Here is a 27,716-nt window from a genome sequence, read left to right as displayed (position 1 = left end):
CAACCTGTTTAGGAAGTGTGCGACCTCTGCTTGGACTTCATTGTTGCTCTTGAAGCGTTTGCCGCCTAAGAGTTTTGTTTCGTGGATATAATGAAACACCCATGCTTCATCTCCGGTGACGATAGAGACCAACAACTCCTCCACCCCTAAAATTGTTGAAGAAATTTGCGAGCACAGTCAAGGCATTGCTGCATGTGTCCGTCAGTCAGCATACCCAGCAAGCACACATCTTGCAATAACCCAACGTTTCTGTTAAAATTCTTTCACTCGTGCCGTTGGAAGCTTCAGGAATGCGTTCAACAAGTTCACGGACAGTGACCCTCCAATCTTTGAGCAGCTCACTATTGATCTTCTGGACAATCCAAAACCGGCGGTCTTCCACTCCGTTCTTTATTGTGAACTTATTGTGAACCGTGCGACCCTCGGCAAAAGCCCTGCAACATTTGCGGACGAGCTGAAAGGACGTGTACTCTTCACCATAAAGTTCAGTCAGGTGCTGATGAATCTCCAATGGCGGTAACTTCCTTGCAAGGAAAAATCGGAGTACTGCTCGATCCTCACACTTGGCAGGAACGGGGATCATCACTTTCATTGTTGACGGTTGCTAAGCCAATAATGAGCGACACAGTGAATCACCGGCTGGCGGACTCGAGAGTTGGGGAACCACTGCACACGGCAATGTTGTGGGATGTAGCGTAGCACCTTTGCTCAGCATTGTAGCTCATTGGGAACCTTACTTTTGGTACAACTCTCGTATAACTCTCTTGTTTTACCGCTTCTTTTGGCCGTAGGAATGCATTGAAGTTCTATTTACTTGACATTCTCTCTGTCATTCTGAAAGCTATCTGTTCTTAATTGCTCAACCAATCTAGCAAGGAAAGTCCCTCAGGTGGAACCTCCAGATCTCCTTCAAATTTTGCTAGTTGATAGGGATAGGATACCCATGAGATGTTGTTTTTGTTTCAGCCACCAACACACAATACTTTTCGAGATATTAGCAACAGATCGTAAAAGGAAATGCCTAAATTTATGCAACCGGCAGCACAATAAATAGACCGTTATTCTAAATTGCTTGGAGAAAGAGCACTCATAGCGTATTGTTTTGCTATTGGTTGCATAAATTTAGGTGTTTTCCTGTTACATTCCATCGCTAATATCTTAAGGCCTGTTTGCACGGTACATTAACCAGTATGAGTTAATGTTTAAATGTTTGAACGTGAGAATGAACACGAAAATGTACCACGTAACCACTCAACTTGTGCGAATACATGAACTGAAAATAGAACCTGTTCTAATTTGGTTCATGCATTAGTACATGTTCCAGTCCACAAAAATCATTCATGCAAACAGACATTAACTTGCACGTGTTAATGTATCGTGTAAACAGGCGTTTAGATAAGATAGTGTGATTTATATCGGGTATGGCGAAAGAGAATGGACCTTGTTGGAGGATTAAGGGACATGCTCTGTGACAACCCTGAGTGACTTAGCCTGGTAATAAATTTTTTGAAGGTAACTGGCCTTCTACACAAAGTTTAGATAAAAATTTTCTTTGCAAAAATTTTATATTTTATGTTTACATTTTGAGAACACCTTGAATATGCAATTTTCTCAAATTTATGGGGTGATTAAAAATATTTAAAAAAATTTTTTGCATAAGATATGGTGTGGTGCAAAATGACCTCAGATGTCGACGCACTCTTTAAACAAGATTACTACTACTACTAATATCTTGAAATGTATTGTGCGTTGGCAGCTGAAACAACAGCAACACTTTGTAGGTATCCTATTCCTATCACCTAGCAAAATTAGATTAGATAAAAATTGAATTAGATCTGTAGGTGACACTTGAGGGACCTTCCTTGTAAGCCCAGCTCATAGTATCCTAGTCTGTTACAGCTCCCAACCTAATTCCTGTATTCGTACCTCCTGTTATACGTATTTGTTTAATCATTCAAACCTGCCAGAAATGTTTCTATTATAGTAATTTGTTTTGTTGCAGATACTGTTGTCATCCCTTTTCAGTCAATCCACAAGCCACCCGTGAAATTTAAGTCACCACAGAGAAAGCTATTCATCCCAAACAAGGAAATAGAAGTGAAAATAATCAACTTTGAGAGAAACGTCACTATCCACCTCCTCAATCCTAATCTGTGAGTAACAGTGATACACACTATGCTTATTTTGTCCACAGGACTTATATTGAATGATTATTATGTATGGGACATCAAGGACCTATTTACATAAACTGTTTTAAACTAGTTTTCTTTGATATTACACTATTACTTATACCACAGCTTTTTTACATTACGCGACCCGGGTTTCGATGAATTATCATCATCTGCAGGCATAAATTATGATCTATTTAGCTTATTATTGTCACCTAATTACCTAACGGTAGAATAGATGTATTTTAAAACGGACGCCAGAATAGGGGAAAAGGATGGGTAAAAACATTCATTTTTTTGAGTGCTGTCCTGACTTTCAATAATTTTTAAAATTTCCAACAGCTCTTTAGATTCCAATTCACCGTGGCCTTTGCATAATTTTAAAATATTCATTTTAAAATCGCTCCTATGGCAGTTGCATATTAAGTGTTCAGTAAAATTACTTTTATCATCATTGTTATTTTTGTAAGCACTTAAATGTTCTTTCTTCCTGACTTTGAAGCTTCTTCCATGAAATGTTTTAAACAAGTTTTCTTGGATATTAAACTTTGCTCTTCAAGTGTAAGTTTTTAGAATTTTTTGTACTTCCAGAATCAAAATTGTTGTTAAAATCATTAATGCTTCCATTTTTGATTGAAATGCTTCATTGTTGAATGGCCATTATAATTAGGCCTTTTCTGTAAGCTCGCTAGCTTGAAAACATCATCTGAGTAAGCTTCAAGGAATGTAGGGACTTGGGAAAATCAAATAAATATGTACATTAAATCAAAGTAAAATTATGAGAAAAATAAATTTTTGACGACTCATTGGTTATTTTCTACATATTTATACTTGAAATTATTTTTCAGGTACACAATTGAATTTCAACATGGAGGTTTTAAATGGACTGTCAGTCGCCGCTACAAGCACTTTGAGAGCCTTCATCGCCAGCTGCGACTTTTTCGTGCCAGCCTTACTGTTCCATTCCCCACAAAAAACCACCGAGAGCGACGCACTAGCTTCCGTATGGAGATGAATGATGTGGGAGGTGAGGGGAAAAAAGGTGCAAGCCGTGGTGCCCTACCACGGTTTCCCAGTAAGCCAGATGCCCTCCTTCCATATGACCAAATTGAGCACCGTATCGAGCAGCTTGAGGAGTACCTGCGCAATCTGTTGAGGATTAACTTCTATCGAAACCATTATGAAACTGTGAGTTTATGGCAACATGAATCATCATAATTTCTTTATTTGCATGCATGCATGGCAGATTCTTGTTGTTGGGGCCTCTGAATATTAAGAGCAGCTTCTTAATTAGCGTTATTATTCAAGACAGAATCAAATTGAATATCTTCATGCATTTTCTCTGGAAAAATTGGGAAGAAACAAATTTAAAATTGTTATGGATTAAGGCTGCTACCTGCATGCATCACCCATGTAACACCCATCTCTAAGACTTTTTTTTAATTCTAGAAACTTATTTTACATACCTTTAATATTTCATTGATATCCTTAACATGGTTTATATTCTTTCATTGGATTCTCACTTTGGTATATTCTCTCTCCAAAGTTGCCCAATACAAACTTTGTCACCCTCTTTTGAATTCCAGTGTACATTTTTGCTCACTGCAGCATAGTATGCCCAGGAGGTTTTGCTCCAAAGAGCTTGGATCTTGATAGTAAATTTTTATTTTTGTTTAAAGAATTTTTTCCAGTGGATGAAGATTTTTTCAAGAAACAGAACACAAAATTAAATGAAAGAATATTGTGAATAGTGGATATTGTACAAAAGATTTTTTGCCATGATTTGAAATAAATTTCAATCTAGATTTTCTCTAAAGGCCTGGTAACATGATACATTAACACGTGCGGCTTATTGTCTGAATGTATGAACATGAAAATGAACGCCATAATGCACTGTGTAACCATGCAATTTGTGTGAATGCATGCACAGAAAATAGAACCTGTTCTTATTTGGTTCATGCATTCGTACATGTTCTGTTCCAGTCCACCAAAATCATCCACGCAAACGTACATTGGTCACGTTCAGCAGACTCAACAGTTGCGGAACCGGTGAGACAATTTCTGCTGAACGCCCTCTGGTAGGTCACCGGTGTTACTGATCAGACGCCATTTTTTCCACCGGAGAAAATCACCGATCACTGGTTGGAACATGTTAAGAATCAATATGGCTGCGCCCAGTACTAGCACGTCTTCTGGTGCTATAGTTGCAAAAAGATATGCGTACGGAGGAATGACATATGAAATTCAGGATACTGAAGAAAAACAAGTAAAACTGGCTTCAGGTTTGTCATCGACTAAGTAAGCTATCGTCCTGAAAACGAGGGACTATCCTTTTGTAATAGTTTTCATTCCGCGGCCTATTTCTTCTGAGGCTTACGGCTAGGGATTTCTTTTAAAGAATCTCGTCTCGCGTTGAATTAAACCGAACAAATAGTTCACAGTATCATCGTCTCCTGCAATTAAAATTGCCAGCGCTTATTCGCATTTTGAATGTTTCTGCTATTTGGTCACGTGACTAATCACTGCTCAGCAACCGTTCAGCAGATCGCAACAACCGGTCGCTCACTGGTGAGGGATCTCTTGATCCCGGTGAGTATCTGCTGAACGCGACCATTAGCTTGTACGTGTTAATGTACTGTGATACCAGGTCTTAATATGATTAGTTAGTGACTATTCTTGTCAATTTATTTTGTTTTAATGTGTAGTTATTTGTTAATGTCATCCTATTTATCATTCAATTATCCATGTTTACGAAGTTACCTTAATTTACTCTCATCATCATAAATTATGTATCATAATTTTTATTTGACTCAGCTCGCCTCTAAACTTTGAAGTTTCACCATTTTATTCTTAGGATGAACAGCAGACTTCTCTACTCTCCCTCCATTCTTTACACTTCCTCATCGCTTACTGAATTATCTTTTATATTTTAGTGAATTTGAGTGGTGTGAATGTGAGTAGGGTGACCAGATGCTAAGAGATGAGAAAGAGTAGAGCAGCTTATGAAAAAAAAGAGGACAAGGGGGAAAAAGTGGGACACTTGAAACATAACGACAATTTCATAATTAAGAATAATAAAAATTTATTAGCACTATCCTTTAACATATTTTTCTGCAGATCTAATTTTTTCGAGCATTATTCGAATTTTTAACTGAAAACTATAAAATTCCCTAAAATAATGTTTGAAATAATAACCGGCTATAATGAGTCCCTTTACTGAGGCAGTATAATTTTTTCTCTCATCAGTCCACTGAGATGAAATAAGAGAAAGTGCCCTTTCTGCATTTGCATTGTGACTTGAAGAAATATTTGGAAATTTTGAGAAGTTCTGAATGGCTATCAACAGATTTACTATGCATGTATATATTGGGACCTGTTGGTATGAGTGCCCCCGAAACGCATGTGCTGTGTGTATCTTAATGTTTGTGTGAGTATGGCAATCTTTAATTCCATTTCTTCTTCTGTGTGCGTTCAATTCTTCCTTGGTGGCTGGACCTATGCCCAGAGCCATCTTTTGGCTAACACATTGGGCTACATCTGGGGGGAATTGGTTACTTAAACCCCCCTGCCGAAAACACCAGAGGTAATAGTAGCCTGGATAGCTTGGTGGTCTGAGCATCTGCCCGGAAAGCAGAAGGTCCGTGGATCGATTTCCGGCCTGCAGCCTCTTGTACTTCCAGGAATGTAATATATCTGATTTAATGTAAATACTGCCCCTCTTTCTATTTTGGTAAATCCTCAACTCCCCTCAACCTAAGAATCAACAACCGCAGGGCATCATGCACTTATCGCCACTTTGCATCCCTCCATGTGGCAAAACATGCAGCCACTCATCAGCGTCCTTTTAATGATTGTTGCAATGTTTCATTTTCGGCCTCCCTTGCTTCTTGCAATCCTACTTCCCAATCTGCTTCGCTTCCTGTCACTACCCACACCTTTTCCCACAATTTAGATTTTGATGATTGTTTCCACATAGGAATACTTGCCTCCCTCCCACCCTCCGCCTCACCACTAGAATTAAAAACTTTGGCACAATCATGCATATGGCTACACCAAGCTTTCAACCCGCCTGGTCTTAACAGGGCCCACTAATCTTTATGGCCCTCTCCTCTTTCCTATGCCCCATTCCCCACCCACTCCCTACCACCTTCTTATCCTAATCTCCTCATCCTCTGTCCTCCTCCTCAGTCCCTACTTGTCTCCTTCCAGATGAAGACGGAAACGGTCGAAAATTCGAATCCTTACGTGTGAGTGTCCTTTTATTTGTGTTTAAGTTTTTTTGTGGCCTCTCTTGGCATTTTTTATATTTATATAATCTGTGGTGTCCTTTAAATTTAAATCGAAAAAACTTCATTTGTTGAAGAAATATTTTGTCAATTCATGATTTTTCAATATTTTGTTTTCCTTTGATGAAGGAAAATAATTTTGTTTTTATATTTCTGAGGGGGGTTTTGGCCTGGTTACGCCACTGCCAGAAAGGAGGACATGTTGCGATTATTAAAAAATCTGCCTGGACTCTGGACGAACATCTAAAAGGGAAGACATGTCCAGATTAATCCGGATGTCTGGTCATCATAAATGTTACTGGTAATTTTGATGGTGACCACCTGGGAAAACCTTCATGTTCTTCTCCCTTTACTCTCAGTTGAGCTTCATGGAAGTGAGCCACCTATCATTCGTGCATGGACTAGGCTCGAAAGGGCGAGAAGGGATGGTGCAGAAGAGAACTGGCAGCACACAACCCGGCAGGGCTGGATGTAACTTCTGTGGCCTCCTGAACCAGGATATATGCGTAAAGTGAGGATATATTTATTTATTTATTTATTATGTTTAATGTTCGCCCAACATGTACATAATTATAGGGCGAACAATACATGATTATAACTACAAAAAATAGAAAATAAATTGGTATATATATGCAGTGTGTAAATATTGGAAAATATATGCACATCTCTTGGTAGATTTCCTCTTCTCTGTGTAGCCATCCTCATAGCTTTCCTCTCTGCCACTCGAACACACATGCTCGTCAAAAAAACATTCCCCGCTGGAAAAATTCCAGTGGAAGAAAATTTTGTGAAGAGCATGAGCAATTAACTGCCTTTCATAACATTAGCAATGAACTACCATATGGAAAGAAACACTTGCAATTTTCCATGATTATAAACTTTAATTCCGACTTAGGATTCAATGTTGATAAATCATCAAGTTACAAGGTGATGTAGTTACATCAAAACCTAGGTCGGAATAAAAGTTAATAATCGTGTAAAATTAAGTGTGTTTCTTTCGAAATGGATAAATTCCACTCCATCACGCTTAGTTTCTTCTGATTTTATATAATTTACTACCAGTCCATTTCCTCCTCTAGGATTTTTAAAATCTCATTAGAAGTGTGCATAATGAAAGATACATCGTATGAAGATTTTTGCCTGTGAAATTAGATCATTCAATGATTATCCTCAGGTAGATGATCTAACATTCACTTGTCATTTTTAATTAGAAAGCATATGGCAATCATTCATCCTCCCGCCTACTCCTTCTATTTGGACTGCAAATGTTGCTGATAAGGTAAAGCATATAGCTCTACTGTTAGCCAGTGGGCATCGAAAACTCAGATTTGTCAAGCATATATTTAAAATTTGCATAATTTAAAAGCGTTGTGCTATTAAAATGCGTTATATATGTATATATTTCTTTACTTGTAAAATTATGTGTCAAATATTTAGCCTTTAGCCATAGTTAGTGTGAAAGCGGAAATGATAGCATGGATGATGTTAGGAATACACAACTTCAACCTCAGCTTTCAACCCGGTGTTCAACATCTAGATGTGAACTGGTGTTGTTAAAAATATGACAAGGCTTACTCGGAAATATTAGAAATGCTTTTGAAGAGGGATTGCATAAAAAATATTCTTTATTAACAGACACAATATTTTAATTTTTTGAGACTTGTTAGTAACGATTGAGCTATTTTTGGCATATTCTTCCAGAAAATTTAATGATTGTAATGCTTTGGAACTAATATGTATTTTCATTATGTATTTTTTCAAGTCCCCAATCCCTTCAATAATTAATCACTTAACATAAAAATTATCTCTTTCTAACATTCCTATTTTCAGCATGCCCACCAATCCTACATCAATAGTTTTTGCTGAGAACAAGATTTTTGTACAGCTTATTCTTTGCATGAGTACAGAGGTAAATGATTTCTTAAAAAAATTCATGATTTTCTTATCTTTGATTTAATAGTTACTAGAAATTATTAGTGAATACTTTCTATTTGTACCTCAAAAAGTTTATTTTTCATCCTCTAAGCACCGCATTTTTACTTATATGGTAAAAATTAATTTCATTGGCCTTCAATATGAATTAGATATGCAGATAAATAGTTATCTTAAGTTGCTTGTTTCAACTGTTTTTTATATGACTAACCAACATTTGCATTAACACAAAGTATTCTTATTTTGGAATACATTTGGAGCTTTTAGATTTTAAGAATTAATTATGAGTTGAATCTTTAAAGATTAAGAATTAATTAATTCTCTTGTTTCTTTGGGAATGTATCCCAGCTCTACTAGATTTTACAAGGCATATTAGTGTGTATGTATATCCTCTTGTATAAATGCTTGAATGAGGGAAATTGCTCCATGTGAAATGGCTAATAGCAATGGGCATAGTTGAGCAAATTAATGAATGCCAAAATATGGACTGGGTAAACAGGCAATTGAGTGTGCTCTAATTCCATTATGAAAAGTGTTAATGTTTAGGTTAAATCATTTTTACTCACATGTGTACTGTGTAAATTGGACTTGGAAAGAGTGCATTAAGCTACTGTTAACTTCGATTTCTACCTCTCTTTCATTGTATGAATATTTTTTAAGTTTTACAGTTTATGTTAGGACTAAAACTAATGAAAAATATGATACTCATTTTTATAGAAAATCCTTTCTGACTGGGAAATGTTGCACGAAGGTTCCACTCCAATGCAATTTTCATTCCAAAATTTAGATGGTGTTATAGTAGTTTCTCTTTTTTGTTAATAATTTCAAGAGGAGATGGTTACTCCTTTGTGGAATTTATATTTTCATTAGTTTTTATTTACGTGCTTTAAAAAGCCTGCAACTATCATTTATTTAATTTATACCTATGTTAATGTTCACTTTATCAATGATCAAATTTATATTTTATTAGTGAGTACATTAGGGTGGTCCTTATTTTTCGAATTTCTTTTGGGACGCACCCTCATTTTATGCCAATTGGTGCAAAAACATATCCTGTAAAATATTATTGCAATTGGATAATGGGAAAACGTGCCGCATTGCATTCAAAGTTGAGAAATTTTGGTATTTTCGGCTGTTTTTCGGATATGAATGGCGATAAGAAGGCGCTGGTATTTTCAACTGATTTTCTATTGTAACTCAACATACGATGGACATTTGGCATGCTGCTCCTAAAACATTTTCCAACTGTGAGCAGTGGTTCCCGTGATACGGCCCCAAGTATTCTACTACAATACTACTGCGACCAACATTGGGAGACTGAGTTGCGCATGCGCTTTATTAGAGCAGCTTCTAAAAAAGGATAATTTGCTGGATAAAGGATAACGCGTCTTTGACACGAAGATCGGGAAGTCGTCGGACACTAATGTTCCTTTGTTTTAAATATTTCAAAGCCTATGGAGAATAAATCCTTAAGTCCAAATAAAAGCCCGTTTTGGCCATAAGCAGCGATAAATATAGCATTAAAGGTTATATTGGCGAATATTAAAGTTTATCTAAAGAATTTATGGTTTTACGATGTGTGAGAATGATCAACAAATGTTGAGCATATGCTACCCACGTGCCACCAAAAATGTCTGCCTAGGGTGGGGCACGCTCACTCTTGGGGCCGTATCTCGGGAACCACAGCTCACAGTTGGGAAATATTTTAGGAGCAGCATGCCAAATTTCCATCGTATGTTTAGTTGCAATAGAAAATCAGTTTAAAAATACCAGCACCTTCTTATTGCCATTCATATCCGAAAAACAGCCGAAAATACCAAAATTTCTCAACTTTGAGTGTGATGCGGCACATATTCCCGTTATACAACTGTAATAATATTTTACATGATATGTTTTTACACCAATTGGCATAAAATGAGGGGGTGTCCCAAAAGAAATTCGAAAAATAAAAAAATAAGGACCACCCTAGTGTACATATTTATTTTTCATGAACTCCCAATGAATCCTGTAGCAAAATTAATTGTGTTGTGAGGTTATATGTAATATTGTTTTGTGTTTAAGGTGTCATCACTTCACAAACCATACCTGTGGGGGATGGAGGCAGCGGTGGATGTTTGTTAAGGATACATGTGTGGGATATATTCGACCAACAGATGGTGTTGTTAAGTGCGTAATGCTCCTTGACTCAGGATTTGAAGTCTCTACTGGCATATATGCTGCTGGAATGCCTACTGCTCTGCAGATAACTAATCTTTCAAGGTAAATGAGTTTTTTTCTCTATTAACATAATGCCCAGGAAAGACTAACTATTTTCTATTTCTCCATTCTGCCCTAATGTGTTGAGCTTTTGGGCACGATTTCTCATCTGCCATGCATGCTCTTCACACACAGATTCATGGATCCATTTTTATATTGAAATCCTATGATAATTTATACTAGACAGGGAGATATCCAGGATCAAAACTATTAGAAATTTGGAAATTACCAAAAATGTATGCTCCTTGAGGCGTATACTGTTATGTACTGTGTGTTTACGTTGTGTTCTACCTTATTTATATCCAATCAAAGTCCTATCATGGTACTTGGTTGAAAGGGTTCATAGTATGAGGGACCTTATTCAAAACAAGACCATGGTTAATCAATAAACCTTATTGTATGTTGTATGTATTAGACATTAAAATATTGGGCTGTGGTCTTTTTTTTGTTCTCAAATTTAAATTTTTGACTGCTCGTGGTATTTTTCTCATTTTCCCAGCCAGAAATATTAGTGTGAACTGACCTTTTTTGCTCATGCTTTTGAAATGCAATAAATTATTATGCATGTTACTCCTCATTCAGAGCTTGGAAGTGAGATTTTTATACTTGTAAGTCTCGTACATGATTGCAGTTCTTCTTTTAATATGTTGCCCTTAAATATTTTCTCATATTCACTCAATTATACTGTGTGTTAAATGTTCGTTTTTTTCCCAGGAACTTGATAATAAGGGACTGGACCAAACGAAAGATAAAAGAGTGGGCATCATACCTTAAGGAAGTGGCAAGCAGTCCAAGTAAGTGATATTAATCCACAAGTTACCAATATCATTACAATGTAGCTTGCTCCAGGGTATGGCAGTCATTAGATTGGAGTTGATCTATCACTAGAGGTCCGTGAAAGTGGTTTTACTTTTTGCTAAAATTCGTTTTAAAATCATGTGATTTCGGTGTTATAGAAAATCTTGGCGGTGTTATTATGTATAATGCTACAATTTCCCACATTTATAGGCATTTTATTATTTTATGGTTCACATTTCATGAATACTTATACTTATATTAAGCATTTTACATAACAGTTAACACAATTTCGATTGTTCAAAATTTCTGATAAAACTAAATGAAAGAAATGGTTCTACTTATATTCGTTCAAGGTATGTGGATGGTTCAAGTATTTAGTCTTGGTGAATACGATCGGCAAACGGCATATTCCCACTACCTCGTATGTGTTTACTTATGTGTGTGTATAAGAGCCATTCCAGAATTTTTGGATTGTCAAGTTTCTCAACACTAAATAAAGCCTTTTAAAATTTCTATAGTAGCAGCAACAAGCTCCTCCTTTGTTTTCTTTGACTAAGTGACTGTGTGTTCAAATGATAGCTGTCATTTAGCGGGTCCTCTTTCTTTCGCCGGTTTATGTGTATTCCTACTGATGTGCTTTAACAAAACATCTAGAATGAGAAGCTTTCTCACTTGAAAAAATAGATATCAGATTTGGCCAATGTTAAAATGATTTTTTTTTTTGCATTGTAGCTCATTGGAGAGCCGAATATCTGATGATCCGTCTGCTAATAAGGAGAACCCCCTCTCCTCCTATCCTTTCTGTTCCTTCCTTCCCTTCCTCTCCTGCTAGCGCTTCGTGCTTTCAAATAACCACACGTGTCTATGGATGTCTTTAAACGAATCAAATCGCGCAGTTGACGGCATGGTGGCGTTGACGGCCGCCGTGATCACCACGGCGCCCATTTCAATCCGGCCCGGCGGTGCGCCGTCTACGGCGTGATATACAAGCAGTGCTACATTGAGGCCGCTTTCAGACGAAACGACTTTTCGCCGGTCGCCGTTCACGTCATGACGCCGTGAAATTCAGGCTGCTTTCAGACGAGACGGCTCTCTGCTACGCTGTGGGCCATGCAGTGAACAGCGGCCCGGTCCCAGCCAGCGGCCGTGTTTAAGTCAACGAAATTGTTACATTAGACCCACACTCAAGGTTTTCCTGCAACAAGTTATCCAATAACGCTGTCTAATGCGTTGCGGTGAGTCACCGGAATTACTGCTCGGCATTGACGCGTCCCGGGTGCGTGAGCTTGTATTTCCGCTCTTCCGCGGCCGCGTTAAATTTCTTCCGCTCATTTTTAATTCATAATATCTAATTCTTCAGGTGAGAAAGCGCCTCATTCTAAATATTTCAGGATTGATACATGGGAATCGAAGAGAGAGGCTGTGATAAATTTAACGGTAAATACTGGCGCAGAAGTCACTACAGTGAGCGATATTACGCGGGTGCGTTATGCGCGAGACTAAACGAGCCAATTGACCTTGGAATCGTAATGAGATAAAGCAAATGAACGTTGGCAGCGTTAAACAATGAAGGCTTAGGCTTTAATAGGTTGTGACTCATTAGATGTGATTTTTTTCGCTAATCCACCTAAAATCGCACAAAACGCGAAATTTCGTTTTTATTCACCGATTTCGCGTTATTTTGCGATATCGTGTCTCGCAAAATTCACGGATCTCTATCTATCACTTATCGTTCATTTGAACGAGTCCATGAGGTAACCTGACTTTAGGTTTAGAAGAAATAACTCCTGATTGAATGTTTGGGTTGCGTACAGAAATCAACACCTCTGGTATTTATGAGCCAAAATTTAATAGAACTGCTGTTGTTACTTATGTACCACTGCTTATACATTATATTATTGTCATATATCTTCAGAGTACAACACAACAAGCTAAATTGATAGTAATGGGGGTCACCCATTTTACCGGTTAAGGTTGAAATTACAACTCCGAATACCTGTGTATAGTGTTTATTTAGCAAGTCACTTCATATCGAACCACCTGATGTAAAAATTTTCATCATCGTTTATCTTTCTGATTGAGTTTTGAGACTGAAGAACTTAACTAATTTGCAATGTGGCTTGTGGGTGCCGAGTCTTAAAAGGGATCTGTATAATTTAACCCAGAACAGCTTCAAGCATGGAGAATACTATAAAGTTTTACTCTGGACTATGTGGCACTGTCTGGGGTCAGTGTTGCTGAACCAAGCAGCAGGCAGTCTACCATTGTGCCTAGTGAGAGCTTGTTGAACTTGGGGGCCAGGCTGTCCTGCATAAATTGGAATTGGGGCTAGAGCTCTTTACGCACTCATAGTTTTTGTTGAGGTATTGTTTGTCCGGAGTATAGTTAGTTCAACGGAGAATTCTGTAGTAGAGGACACAGAGCGTAGTCCTTTAAGAGGTGTAATTGACTCGTTATTCTGGAATAAAGGTATCCTATGCAATTGGCCAGGTGTGTGAAGACCATTGCCAGTAAACATGTCATCCCAAAATATGTATTCCCAAAAATAGGAGCATTAACCTGAACCATCCTTCAATATTTTTGGTATAAAGGTTTTTTTAAAAGGGAAAGATAAAAGATGATCATGTTGACTCTCAATTACATTGTTTAATGTATCTTATTTGTGTGTGTAATCTGTTACAGTTGGAAGAGAATTTGTCCAGAAGAATCGTTATGATTCGTATGCTCCTGTTCGAAGTAGTAGCTTGGGTGCATGGTATGTGGATGGGTCATCATACATGGAGGCAGTAGCTAATGCACTGGATGCAGCTCGAGAGGAGATATTTATTGCAGATTGGTGGCTATCACCCGAAATCTTTTTGAAACGTCGTGCTAGAGATCGCCACTGGCAACTTCATAACATCCTCAAGAGGAAAGCGGTAGGTTCCTGACTTCTTTGAAATTGCCTCGTGTGGGGAGTTTATCAATTTTATTGAAACAGTCAAGTGTCCATATCGTCATTACACATATATTGATTGCAACTGTTTCCTTAACACTTACGTAACAATTAAATGTAATACATATGTATGTATTTTGATTAAAAGCTATCACTTTTGTCTCTCCCCTGGTTTTAGGATGGAGGCATTCACTCTTTTATTTTTGCTTTAAAATATTCTCGCTATGACTGGGGAGGCAGGGATGATGACTGTAATTTAGTGGCGTATAGCATGTATTTGCTTTGAATTTTCCCATTATAGGAAGAAGGCGTTAAGATATTTGTTATGCTGTACAAAGAGGTGGAGCTTGCTCTTGGAATTAACAGTTACTACAGTAAACAGAGGCTAGTGAGCCTACATCCTGAAAATATTAAAGTGCTCCGACATCCAGATCATGCTAAAGCTGGTGTCTTCTTGTGGGCTCACCATGAAAAGATTGTGGTAGTTGATCAAAGCATCGCCTTTCTTGGAGGAATTGATCTCTGTTATGGCCGTTGGGATGACCCAGTACACAGGTAAGAACCTGAATTAAAGTTCCATGAGAAGAATCTCCATTTATGTATGTACTTACGTAATGCATCCTGCCAGTGGTACCTGCATATGCTAACACTGATAGCATGTGGTATTTAGATTTCATGCATCACTTTGGAGAAGCTTATGGTATTTCTTATATATCCACAAATATAAATAGGATATTTCTTATTTTAGTCCCTCCATTTTTGCCCACCATCTCTGTGAGGAACATTATGGGGGAGACTATATTCACTATAGAAACTAAAAAAATGCAAATTAACTCTAAACTTGGTACCTGATGATACCTTTAGGTGATAATTGCATCTGTGTGTATTACAATTTACTAATGTTTAAGAAAGAATATGAAGTGCCATTCAGTATGGATACCAAGTTTCTGTTTCTTTTTAACTCATTGCATGTGAAAGAGAGGACAGTAAATGTTGGGTATTATGTACTGTGCTCTGTATCTGTGTCACTCAGAGATAGGGTGGAGGCGATACAAGTGCTTTGCCACTTTCAGAAGGTGCCAGATGGTCCTTAGCCAGTGGCGGCTGGTGGTAATTTATTTAGGGTGTGCATTAGAGCAGATATAGGATGATTTAATTATATTATGTTAATACTAATCCATGAGCATCATATTTCGTCGTAATAGAATACATTGCAAGCAAAACATATCACTGGAATATTCTACTCTTAAAATTGCATGAACAGAAATAATATTAGCATGCATGAAAATAATTATTTTAAACACACCTTTACCAGTGGCGCCGACTCCATGGGGCTTGAGGGGGCCCGAGCTCCCTCAATAATTCGTAATGGGTGTGAGGAAAAAAGTGTCAGGCTTGTCGATTTTCCCCGGAGTGTCCAGATATTGAGATTAGAGTTCTCAGTGTTCTAATGTTGATCATATGACTCTTCTAAATTGCTTAAAAAACTTAAAACTCACTACTTATAAAATTTCCCTGGGAAAGATCCCCGGTTTGGGCCTCCCCAATATTTTTTGTAAGTCGGCGTCCCTGACCTTTGCAAGTGACGGTAGGTGAAATTCATTCTCCTTTCCTTACACCCTATGAGGAAGTAATGTAGAAAACGGCCATACAGATGACTCTGTAGGCGGACTAGGATCCTGGGCGCAGGTAGTGTAGGTGGCGGCTACACCACTACACTACCTGCGAGTCACTCATCAAAAATATGCGCGTGCGCACTCGCATCGTTTTCAATCTGCTCCCATCACCCATTTGAACTGTACATAACCCCCCGCTCACTTCGTCCCGCCAGAGCACCCATAAGCGATCGCATAGACCGAAAATGCGCCCAGCGCGATGCCATGGAATCGACACTTGTAGAGCGGTGAATTCCAAGAGGAGACAGCTGTAGCGTTCAGAGCTTCATGTTTCTTGCATATGCAGACAGGATTATTATCCTTCTCGTTGCAAAGGAATAGTTTTCTTTTATAATTCATTCATCTTTGGGTGTGCACTTGCTAATATGCGTATACGCACGCGCCGCCACTGTCCTTAGCAAATGTTCTAATCATTTATAGAGGGTATGGCCAGATCCTAACTTTGCTGCGACTGACTTTACTTGAATGCGTAATCTTGAATTACGCATTCAAGATTGGAATGAACTGTCATTGAAATTCATGGAGGAAAAGAGTATCAACATTTAAAAAAAAATGGTCATAAAGCATGACTGAAAGTCCATGGTCAAGTGGTAACACTCATTAGAATTAATTCATGCTATGTACTTAAATTATAAACTATTGACTGTAGGAATTACCTTGAGAGGCAACTGCTGATTAATGGATTATTATTGTAAACCGGAATGATTGTTTGAAATTGTGTGGTTTTTAAACCCTTACGATATGATATAGCATTCAGAGATGTTTTACTGAGCTGGAATTATAAATCAGTTTATGGCTCTATAAAAACTTAATTTCTCAAATTTCAAACTACTGGTAAATGATTGATCGTCAATGTTGGATAATTCAGCACTTGTATTGGAATCATGTTCTTATGTATTTGTATACTTATGAGTTACCTCCAATTCTTGTACACTTATTGATTATTTCATTTCTGATGTTTCTCCTTCATCTGTTTCCTGCAAAACTGTATGTGCAGGGTTTTCCGACCACTTCAGCCTTCAAGTGAGTTTATTATATGAATCTGTCCTGTGTGTTAAACCCATGCCAATGTATGTTTCCAGGCAATATCTATATTGACGATATCAATGAGTTCGCCCACTGCCTCTCTCTTGAAGCTTGGTATGACGTTTATCGTAGTGAAGACATTGATACGAAATTTAAAGCATTTATGAACACCTTCATGACGTATTTGAAGCTTGTTTTCCCCTCAAAAGGGTCAAGACTAGAAATATACATGATAGTTTTAAACTTGACTCTCCAAAACTTCGGATGATGTCTGAGAACCTCCGTTGTCTTCACTACCTGAGCAAATTCTTTTATGCATCCCTTTGTAGTTATTATAATAATGCCATCAAGGATTTTAAGAGCTGTGTTGCCTTGGAGAAAAAGGCAGCAATCGACAAATACTTAGGGAACTCATGCAACATTGTTAGGGATACATGGAAAGTTACTCATCAATTACCTAAATATTCTATTGGTACCTCAAATTCCAACATTAACTTCAGTGATAACACTGTGGAAAATCCTCAAAACAATGCTGATTTCTTCAATTCACATTTTTTCTATACTATATCTTCCACAAACATGTCCCCTATCCATCCTCAATGTAGGACCTCTCCCAATTCTTTCTTTTTAACACCCACTGTCCCCTCTGAAGTAGTGAATATTATTAAATCCGAGTTCAGCATTCTTTCGGGCTGCATCCGCGTCCGTTGTCGAAGAACCACAACAGTTTCGCCAGCTCTCCTGCCAGCGTCCTCAGGTGAAGGAGAGCTGGCGAAACTGTTGTGGTTCTTCGACAATGGACGCGGATGCAGCCCGAAAGAATGCTGAACTCAAGTAATCACCACGGAAGCCTGCGTACGAACATTATTAAATCCCTTCGCAACTCCTCTTCAAGAGGTCCAGATGGTATTCCCTTATCTGTCATTAATGCCTCCTTACAAGTGATAGCATTGCCCTAGCTAATATTATAAATCCACCCTTCACTTCTGGAGTCTTTCCTTCTGCACTACAGCAAGCCAAAGTTACACCTATCCCAAAAAAGGGTCCCTCCCAAGAAGCATGTAACTATAGGCCCATCGCTGTTCTGTCAGTATTTTCTAAAGTTTTAGAGAAATTATTTCATCGGCGCCTAAGTTGCTACCTAGACTCCTTCAACCTAATTACTGACTCCCAACATGGATTCCGAGTTAGTAGATCAACTAATACTGCAATGTTCCAGTATTTGAACTTGTTAATACAGGCCTTGAACCTAAAATAGCATGTCCTAGGATTCTCTTATGATCTCAGAAATGCTTTTTATAATGTTGATCATAAAATTTAAAAATGCAAGCTTGAAAGTCTGGGCATTACTGGTGTCTCTCTGCACTAGGTTACCTCCTATCCTGAAAATAGAACTCAAGGAGTGTGTTATGCACATCACTCCACAGCTGGGATAGTGCAAACCATCTCATGCTCACTGAAAGTAATAGCAGGTGTTCCCCCAGGGGCCAATACTTGGCCCACTTTTGTTTCTTATTTTTATTAATGATCTTCCTCAGTAGTTCACCTGCAGTCACACAGTTATGTATGCAGATGATACAACTAATCTGTTGACTGCTAGCTATACTTCAGATCTAACAGAATATGCCAAAACTACAACTCAGGAGATGTTGGAATGGTGTCACCTGAACAATATCGCTTTAAATGAAGCCAAAACTTGTTGTATCCGCTTCCATATTAAGAACCCTCACCTAGCTGAAGATTTACCCTATGATCATCTGTTTACCTTTTCGGCATCAATTAAATGCCTTGGCATTCACCTCTCAGATACACTTGACTGGTCGTCTCATGTTTCTGAAGTGAACAAAAAACTTTCTGTGGGTCTTTTTATGATAAGGAAGCTTGCCCTCCCCTGTTGTATCCACAAATACACTCAAAGCTCTGTACTATGCCAAAGCGCACTCTCATTTATCTTACGGCATTTTGTTTTGGGGAAATACCTCTCTTTTATTGAGAACGTTGTCTCTCCAGAAGAAAGCTGTTAAAGCCATCTATAGAGTCCCCATCCGCACCCCAGGCAGACTACTTTTTTAGGTTCCTTCATCTTAACTCTCCCCTCAATCTATATCCTTACCTGTGCAATGTTTGTTTGGAACAATCCTCATCTTTTCTCTGTCAACGCCAACCTACACAATCACAACACACGCTCCAGAAACAACATACACAACCTCCAATACTCCTACAGTCTTTGTTTAAAAGGTCCATACCACTCCATTGCTACTGTGTACAACAAGGTTCCTATCACTATCCGTTCCATTTCCTCACCAATTAAATTCAAAGCCAAACTGAAACATGTTAATTGAAAATAGCTACTACAATCTAAATGAGTTTTTAACTGGTGTTGTATATTAACCTATGACCTCAATCCCACTGAGTGTAGCTGTGTGTTTGTATAGCTCGTGGGTATTATATTTTATTATCTGTTTGTAAATTATCCTGCATTAGCTTGACGAAACTCATTGTTATATTATCCAAATGAAGCTAATAAATATTATTTCTACGTATTTAGTTTAATGCAACCTTGTAGGACTTTGCAATAGTGACTTTGAAAAATAACTGATAAAGAACTCTGATCACACCACTTTCAAAAACAAATTGAATGACCATTCTAAAGTTATTGAAAATAGCATGTCACACTAGATGGTCATTGTGGTGTCACTTTAGATGCTAACTCAAGTTAAATTAAAGTTTTCATATGGAAAAAATGCATTTTGTAGACTGAGAAACATGTTAAAATGAATTTGGCAAATTCTAGGATATTTATTGTTAGTGCAGTCCAGTGTGGTTGCTAAAATAGGCTTTATCTATTTGCATTTAAAAGTTGTTCTTGTCAATTGTAGGCTAACAGATGTTGGTGGCGTCCAGTTGCAGCCAGAAGGTCTTAATTTGCCGAAAGTGAACTCAAGCCGTCAAGTGCCTCCAACAGTTCAACCCCGAGCAATGCTTAGTCTTGCTGAAGCAAGCAATGCAATTGGTGTTGGAGTTTTCGGGCCCACCCTGGATTTGGATCCTGGTGCAGCCACGCCAAATGGTGATGTCCCAGAAGGGGAGGAAGTAGAGGGTGATGCGGTCGTTGCTGACAGAGCTGACTTCATTGTGTTCACACCAATGAGGTTGGAATGCTCCTTCTATTCTTTGGCCAGTGAAGGATTTTTGGATTAATTTGAAAGTTTGTACTTTCTGAAATGATTAGATGGTTACAAGTGGCACTAGTGTGACATTTTTGGTAGAATAATTGGAGGAATGATATGGGGTAGTGAAAACTGTCCTTCAATGAGTTGAATGATGAAAGTTTTTCATTGCAGTTATGTTTTATGCTAATTTCTCTCTTTACGTCACTCTAGTGATGGAACCTACCCGTTATTTGAAGCTCTCTGTCGTATTTGCTATTTCATGTTAAGTATGAATTTGTAATGAGAGTGTTCAATCCAGAAAAAGCTCTCCTTTTTGCATACCTTTCTCATGCTATCAACTGGTGAACAGTGTTTAGTGGAAATAATTCATTCTCTTCCATTTGCTTCCAACTTTTCTAAACCTCATAAGTAGGGACATGCAAGAGGTGGGGTTATTTTATAGCCAAAAGTGGTGTTATACTTCTACAAAAGCGCTGTTATTTTGCCCTGAAATCGGTGTTATTTTAAGGTCATAGTAATTGATGTTGAATGAGAGCCATGCTTTCAGTGGCCCACCCATTGCTCTAAATTTAGGATATTATTGACCGGGGATAATTTAAGTATTAATATACATGGAGTATTGACTGAATTCATCTATTTTACATATTTTATCCTTCGCATATCCATATATCCAGCTTACATAGAAGAGAAATTACTTTTGAATGTCTGTAATTTCAAATGAAAAATTGCTATTGTGATCAGGTTGTGTTCTTTAAGATTTGTTCTCTTATCTGTTAACACAGTGCTATAGCAGGAAAAAAACTTTCTGAGTCCACATTTCAGTGGGGATCCAAATTGCTTAATGGCACTTAGATGCAAACGATGTCTCAGACTATTTGAGCTCCTGGATTGCTTTAATTATATCCACTGAATCCCGGGAATTTTGCTTTTGTAGCAATTTCTGTAGTTCTCTCAACCCCAACATCAACTTCTCTTTCTCCATTGATTCGGGGGCCATGATTTTTTTTGTCTTTAAGCCAGGATTCAAGTTTGTAGTCGAAACTTCTTGGGGATCAAAAACTGAGATCTTTTCAAATACCTATTTTTCTGCTTAGGTCTTCTACCATAAGAGAACGAAGTTTGGTTGATGCCTTTTAAGCCATCTGCATAGGTATTGACTTTACAGCAGCTGCTTTAGAGGTTGTCATGTTTTGCAAATGTAATAATTGGTTTTATGGAAAAAAGTACTCTTATAAATATTTTGGAGACTCATTTATAACTTCCTTAACTCTTTTGAGGTGGTGGAGTTCTCTCCTTAGTATGAATTGAGTACTGAACTCCATGAGACTCTTTGCTTCCCTCTGTATGGAGCATTTATGTTGGGCATTTGTTAAGAAAGTTCTTGCAGATAATCACACACTCTCAACACCAACCTTTTTCCATCCTTCCTAGTGGGGACTTGGCATTATCTTGGACTCTGAGGGTAGTTGGTCTCACTCCTTTCGTGGTTTAATCCTACCAGTGGCATTGGTTCACTGTCAACTCATGCTTTGTGTATATTAGTTAGCTATATGTATGATTGTTGCTTGCACGTAAATTGCAGACTTCCAATTGAATTCCATGTTTTATTCTGAGAATTTTCAAATTTTGAACGAAGCTCTATTGTCAGTATTAACGAATTTAAAGCATTAACAATTTCAATGTTGATTCTTATACTGCAATTGAGATATTAGTTAGTATTTATGGTAGAATTTTGTTTAAATATTTTAATGCTGCTCTAAAGATGAAGAGTTCAATTCTTAATTTATAATTTTTGAGAAAGAAGCATATATTTATTTCGCAAACTAACTGAATGAACAATTGTATGACTGCGGTCCCTTACCACAAAGAGGGGTAATATGAGATGAGGGGTCCGGGTACCTGCTCCCGGATTTTGAGAGTACAGCCTAAGTCCCGCTAGTTATACCATTTTTCCGAACTGATGGTGGCTGGGTGGAAAATAGCAAGTAGCTAATCAGAAGCGCTGCCCCTTCCACCTCTCCGTTCCCCTCCATCCCCTTCCCTTTTCTCCTCCGCTCCCCTCCATCCACCCGACCGGCGTTGCCAGCCTTGGGAATAACGGTACTTTCGGGGGCGGCGGAAGATTCTCGGACGAACGCTGAACGATTCGATTTGGCAACACTGCCATCTGGAGAGCGATCTGCACTGCACGGAGTTTGGAGAGAGACTGCGGGCTTCTACACACTTTCTCCTGTCGCTCTTCTGTGATTGGATAGAAGAGTGGGTGGGTTGTGAGCATGCTCAAGGTCAGCCACCGTCAGTTCAGAAAAAGGGTATAGCCCCTGAAACTAAGACTTCGAGAACCCGCGACCGTCATAAAAGGAGAGTGTAAGGAAATGTATATTTTGGGCATTCGTTCTCCAGCATAGAAAAATCTCCATAAAAAATTTGCTGCTTTCGTCTCCCGGGTCAAGAAACATCCTGCCGCATATTTTCGTCGTTAGTAGCAAAAGGGTTAATTCTCTATAGAATATGCGTGCATTAGGATAGTTTGAACCCTCCAGTAATTTGAGTGAGTCAACCAGTGGATTCCCATGGCATTTTGGCTACTTTTTAGACATCCTCCTGACAAACAAGTCGCCTTCCTCGAATGTGTTTCTTTGTGGAAATCATGAAGTTTTTTCTCTACACTGGCCGCTCACCGACGCGATGAATTTCCGCGGGCCGCTGTTCACGGCATAGCACCATGAAATCCAGAGAGTCGTCTTGTTGGAAAGCGGCCTGAATTTCATGGTGCTTTGCCGGGAACGGCAGCCGCTGTGAAATTCAGGCCACTTTCAAACGAGACATCTCTCTTGATTTCACGGCGCTGTGTATGAATGGCGGCCCGAGGAAATTCGTTATGTCGGAAAGCGGCCAATGCAGTGAAAAAATTACAGCTTTAATATTCGCCTCGAAAAACAATTTCGTGGGAGAAGCATGGGAAGAAGAAAAAAATGATGAAAATCGTGTCAGAGTAGGTGAAAATCGCCCACGAATTGGAGAAAATCGCTATTAACACAAAATTTGCATATTCGTGCTAAAATTCACATTATCGTCGTGCTAAAATTCACTTTATTGCATTTGCGACTGTTGTATGTCCCTACTCATAAGTAACTCTAATCCACTTGAAACTTTCAGAAGCATTCATTAATTCTTCTCCCAGAAAAGCATCAAGTCATTCATATCTTTTTTCGCTTTCTTGTGTCTTTGTGATGATGCCATCAGACTCTACGCAATTACGTGATGGCATTTCTTTTATGATGCAATGTACATTAAATGAATGTCATTAGTAAAGACAATTTATGTTGTATTATTTAAGTGAAAATTTTTCAACTTACAAGGGGAGACCACGTACCTTGCTCCACCTTTTTCAATGCCGTATTTTTTATGGCATTCGGAATGGCGAACACATCTCTGAACTGATAATAGTTCCATTACGTGGTCTCCCCTTGTTAGTTATTCTTTTCTTTATTTTATTCATTTCCTGAGTTATTTTTTGAGTATGTATTTATTAGTATATAGAGGCACTCATCAATATCTTAGGAGATAATCTCCTCATTAAATCTCTCTAATTAAAATTTGAAAATCTGATGATATAAGAAAGTATTTTTTTCTGATAGTTTTTAGTGCTGATGATTCTCAATGACTACACAAAATAATCAGTGATGGCTCAAAATTATCACAGAATGAAAATGAGACAGTAGAGATATTGGTATATCACATTATTATTGATGATTAGTTTCCGGGTTTATTCCGCGTCGACTCATTTTTAGTGGACGACAGTTTCGGGCGCATTCAAGCTCCTGTCTTTTTTGGACCTGAAGACAGGAGCTGGAACGCGCCCGAACCTTGCGTCTGCTAAAAATGAGTCGATGCGGAATAAACCTGGAAACTAATCATCAATTTAATCACTGCAGAAGCCTCCGTAATAATCACATCATTATTGTTGAAATTCCCTCACTCCCGCTAAGTTTTTTGTGTTGTTCCCTCAGAACGTTTCCTTAACCCTTTCAGTGCGGTTCAATCTCCGAAAACCTACTCCTCACATGCGGCAAAAAGGTTAAAATGTGTTTCATGGGCCCATGGAGCAGGTACTTTTAGGATTGGTGTGGTACACCCTCCGAGGGGTCGCTAATGCGCGACCCTATCCTCAACGAGCTCACCCACGCAGGACCGTCTCCTCGACCCTACCAGCGGGGGGCCTACCTCCCGAAAAGTGGGCGCTCTGACTTCATTTTGAAAACCTATCAATCAATCCGATCTTCGAAAAATGATTGTTTTCATCGCACTCCTGCCAATCAAACAATCAAGTATGTCTTTGAACCGTGTTTCTGCGATGAAAAATAACGATTTGGTTAAGTTTGCTAATAGAAGTGGCTACGGACAACCGCAAAATGGCCAATTTAGCAAAGTTAACAAAATCGTTATTTTTCATCACAGAAACACGGTTCAAAGACATACTTGATTCCCTATTTGGCTGGAGTGCAATGCAAGTAATTATTTTTTGATGATCGGATTGATTGATTGATTTTCAAATTGCAGTCAGAGCGGTTACTTTTTGGGAGGTAGGCCCCCCCACTGGTAGGGTCGATGAGACGGTCCTGCGTGGGTGAGTTGGTCGAGGATTCCGGGTCCCGGATTAGCAACCTTTCGGAGTGCTTCGGCAAAAGTGCTGACCGCATGGCAGGGACGACGAAAAAGTACGTCCACAGCAGTCTGCCGTGCGGACGTACTAGGTACGTCCACAGCAGTGAAAGGGTTAACTGTTGGTGAAAGGTAAAAGACCTTGTACTTAGAGGATTATCAAAATGTGTCAGCAGATCAGTCACTATATCACAGTCTTACGATGTGAGACTTTCAGCTATCTTCAGAGATTTTTAGCTATCTTTAGCATATTGGAAAATCGTTTGCTGAAAATGGCATTATTGCATTCGATTAAACTGACATTTGAGATTTACCTTACTCAATTCTTTCTTTTTTTGACAATGGTAAATCTGCTGAATGTTTTATTTGCTGGATATTGTTGTGCATGATAATTCTCAAATTTTCATTTGTTCCTAATTTTTTTTTTCTGTAATATATTTTGCTCCTATTGCACAGGATGGTGGAGAGCGACAGTATGGACCTATTGGATGAGATGGAAGTGGGGCCAAGTCCAGAAAATATCAAGTGTGACACTCCTGAAATGCCACGGCGAAGCATAGTGAATGAGGTATGCAGAACTTTTTCCTGAAAGTAATGGATTTCATCAAGATTTTTGACTTGGAATTTCACTGTATTAATAATTTATGATTCCTTGCATTCATTTGGATTTAAAAATGTATGCATACCATGTTATAAAATTAATGGAACGTAGATCTATATTACATTTTTTAATTTTTCATTCTGTTCAATGTTTAGAATATTTAGAATTTGTGGCTTCACATCATGGGATGCAGAAAGATTTATAATCACAATGTGCACATGTGTAATGTACTGAAGAACCTCTTTGTTTCTACTGTGATATAGCTTTATTGCAAAGTAGGTTGTTATCTTTGTTATGGTGGAGCAATTGAACACCTGCATACCATCAGCATTTGGGTTTCGTTTACTCAATCTGCTATTCCGTATAAATTGATTAACCCATCATCAGGGTTAGATTCATTCAGCTTTTTTACAATGTGTAATTTAAAAAGTACAAAAGTCAATGTTTCTATCATGTTTTATATTTTCCATGGTATCTTTTTGCTGAGGTCACTCCCTTAGCTAAATGCATTGTGAAAACCTTCTCTCTTGACGGTTACATTCAGACCATTACCAGAAGTATTTGCCAGATATGGTCTTTTAAGTTTATACTCTCTTCAAATGTACACAAGAAGTAACTCTCATTGAACTCCCCCCTTTCCCACACCTCCACCTGCTGTCCCAGCAATTTTTTTTAAGGCAATGGCCTTAGAAGAGGGAGTGAAATCAGTTGCATGTCCACTAGATTTTTATTAAATGGAAAATGGAAGAATAAACTTTGTTTGGTTTATTTACTAATATATTTGAAAAAGCATGACCCAGGTTTCATAACATAGTTACATCATTAGGTGGATCTATCATGAATGCATCTCCTTTTATATGAAGTCATATATTTCATTTCAAAGTCATATATTTCTTTCATATTTTAGTGAACCTAACAAAATTAATTCTTTCATTTTCCATAATGGAAAGGTTTCACACAATTAAGCCTGAAATTATTAGTTGTATTATGGATTTTGAAAAATTTGTTTTAGTTGAGCAAATTATAAATACCCTATATGTCTGAATATAGTCCCCCCTTTTTTTTCCAAAAATGCCTGTGGTAAAAATAAAGGGGAGGGGCTATATTCAAACGCATTTTTTTTTACTTTTCCCAAAACTGAAGCCTCAAAATTAGGGGGGGGGGGACTATATTCAGAAGGGGACTATATTCGGAAAAATACGGTATGTACCCATATTTCTGTGGTTTCAGAAGGTATTTAATGGTGCATTTTCTGATGTTTAGGTTCGAAGTGTGACCAAGCGAGGCAAGGATTGGCTTTCCAAACTGTACTCTCCTGGGAGTGAGCTGGAGGAGGGTGGTGGAGGTGGTGATGAGGCGGAAGCTGGAGGGAAAGAGGACTCAAGGCTCGAAGGAGAGGAAGAGATGGCAGCTGATGACAAGGGCCACTCAAGGCGAATGAGATTCAGTCGCACTGAAGCTGCTGCATCTGGAGAGGGAACCCCCATGTAAGACCAATTGACTGTACATATTGGTTTTATAGAATTACAATTAGTAATGGAAATATCGATTTCAATAAACCCCTTGCACTCAAATGACTAATTAGCAAGATGAACAAATTTCTTGCATGTTCCCCATTTTTACATGGGATATTGAAAATGAACTATCGGTAATATGAAGTAAAAGCTTTTTATCTCATATATTTCAGTTATCAGAGAAATGGATAGTCATTCATTTGGATAATATGCCTGAAATTGATGCAGTGACCCTCATGGAATTTGTTATGATAAATGATGGCTACACATCAGTGAAATTCTTCTACAGTGGCTTGGGAGGGAGGGAGTTTTTGACGTGCTTTAAAATTTGTTCTATTTGTCATTTAATATCTCTTGAAGGAAATCTCTATACGAGGATTTACTTTTTTGCAAAATCCTTGAAAAGGATTTATCTGCAGTTTTCTTTGTTGAATTTAGAAAAAAAATTCCGTTTGCTTGTTAAATTTAAAACAATCTTGCAATGGGATACTACCCTGAAATTATGCAAAATAAAATGACAACTCCTTCACTCCCACCCCTTACACCCTCCTTCCATATAAGTAAACTCCACAGAAAAACTATCATCATTCTCTATAATAAAGTGACGACCAATCGCCATGAAAGGTTGGGATAAAACTGAACAAATATGCAGGGCAAACCCAAAAAACATCATCAACAGCTACAAT

At 38.2% G+C, this 27,716-nt stretch overlaps 1 protein-coding gene across 1 annotated transcript in view; it reads left to right on the top strand.

Moving 5' to 3' along the window:
* The window catches only part of LOC124162050 (phospholipase D1), a 52,138-nt gene that overhangs the window by 5,608 nt on the left and 18,814 nt on the right, over positions 1 to 27,716 (top strand). The window contains exons 3-12 of the mRNA XM_046538389.1: positions 2,003 to 2,153; positions 3,017 to 3,356; positions 6,814 to 6,965; positions 10,448 to 10,645; positions 11,357 to 11,436; positions 14,123 to 14,358; positions 14,677 to 14,930; positions 19,957 to 20,229; positions 25,372 to 25,483; positions 26,780 to 27,003. Of these exons, the coding sequence (XP_046394345.1) occupies positions 2,003 to 2,153; positions 3,017 to 3,356; positions 6,814 to 6,965; positions 10,448 to 10,645; positions 11,357 to 11,436; positions 14,123 to 14,358; positions 14,677 to 14,930; positions 19,957 to 20,229; positions 25,372 to 25,483; positions 26,780 to 27,003 (2,020 nt within the window). The remainder of the gene's footprint in view (positions 1 to 2,002; positions 2,154 to 3,016; positions 3,357 to 6,813; positions 6,966 to 10,447; positions 10,646 to 11,356; positions 11,437 to 14,122; positions 14,359 to 14,676; positions 14,931 to 19,956; positions 20,230 to 25,371; positions 25,484 to 26,779; positions 27,004 to 27,716) is intronic.

Source organism: Ischnura elegans, chromosome 7, assembly GCF_921293095.1.
Source record: "Ischnura elegans chromosome 7, ioIscEleg1.1, whole genome shotgun sequence".
Classification (NCBI taxonomy): Eukaryota; Metazoa; Arthropoda; class Insecta; order Odonata; family Coenagrionidae; genus Ischnura; species Ischnura elegans.
This window is presented reverse-complemented; position numbering and strand designations above follow the sequence as displayed.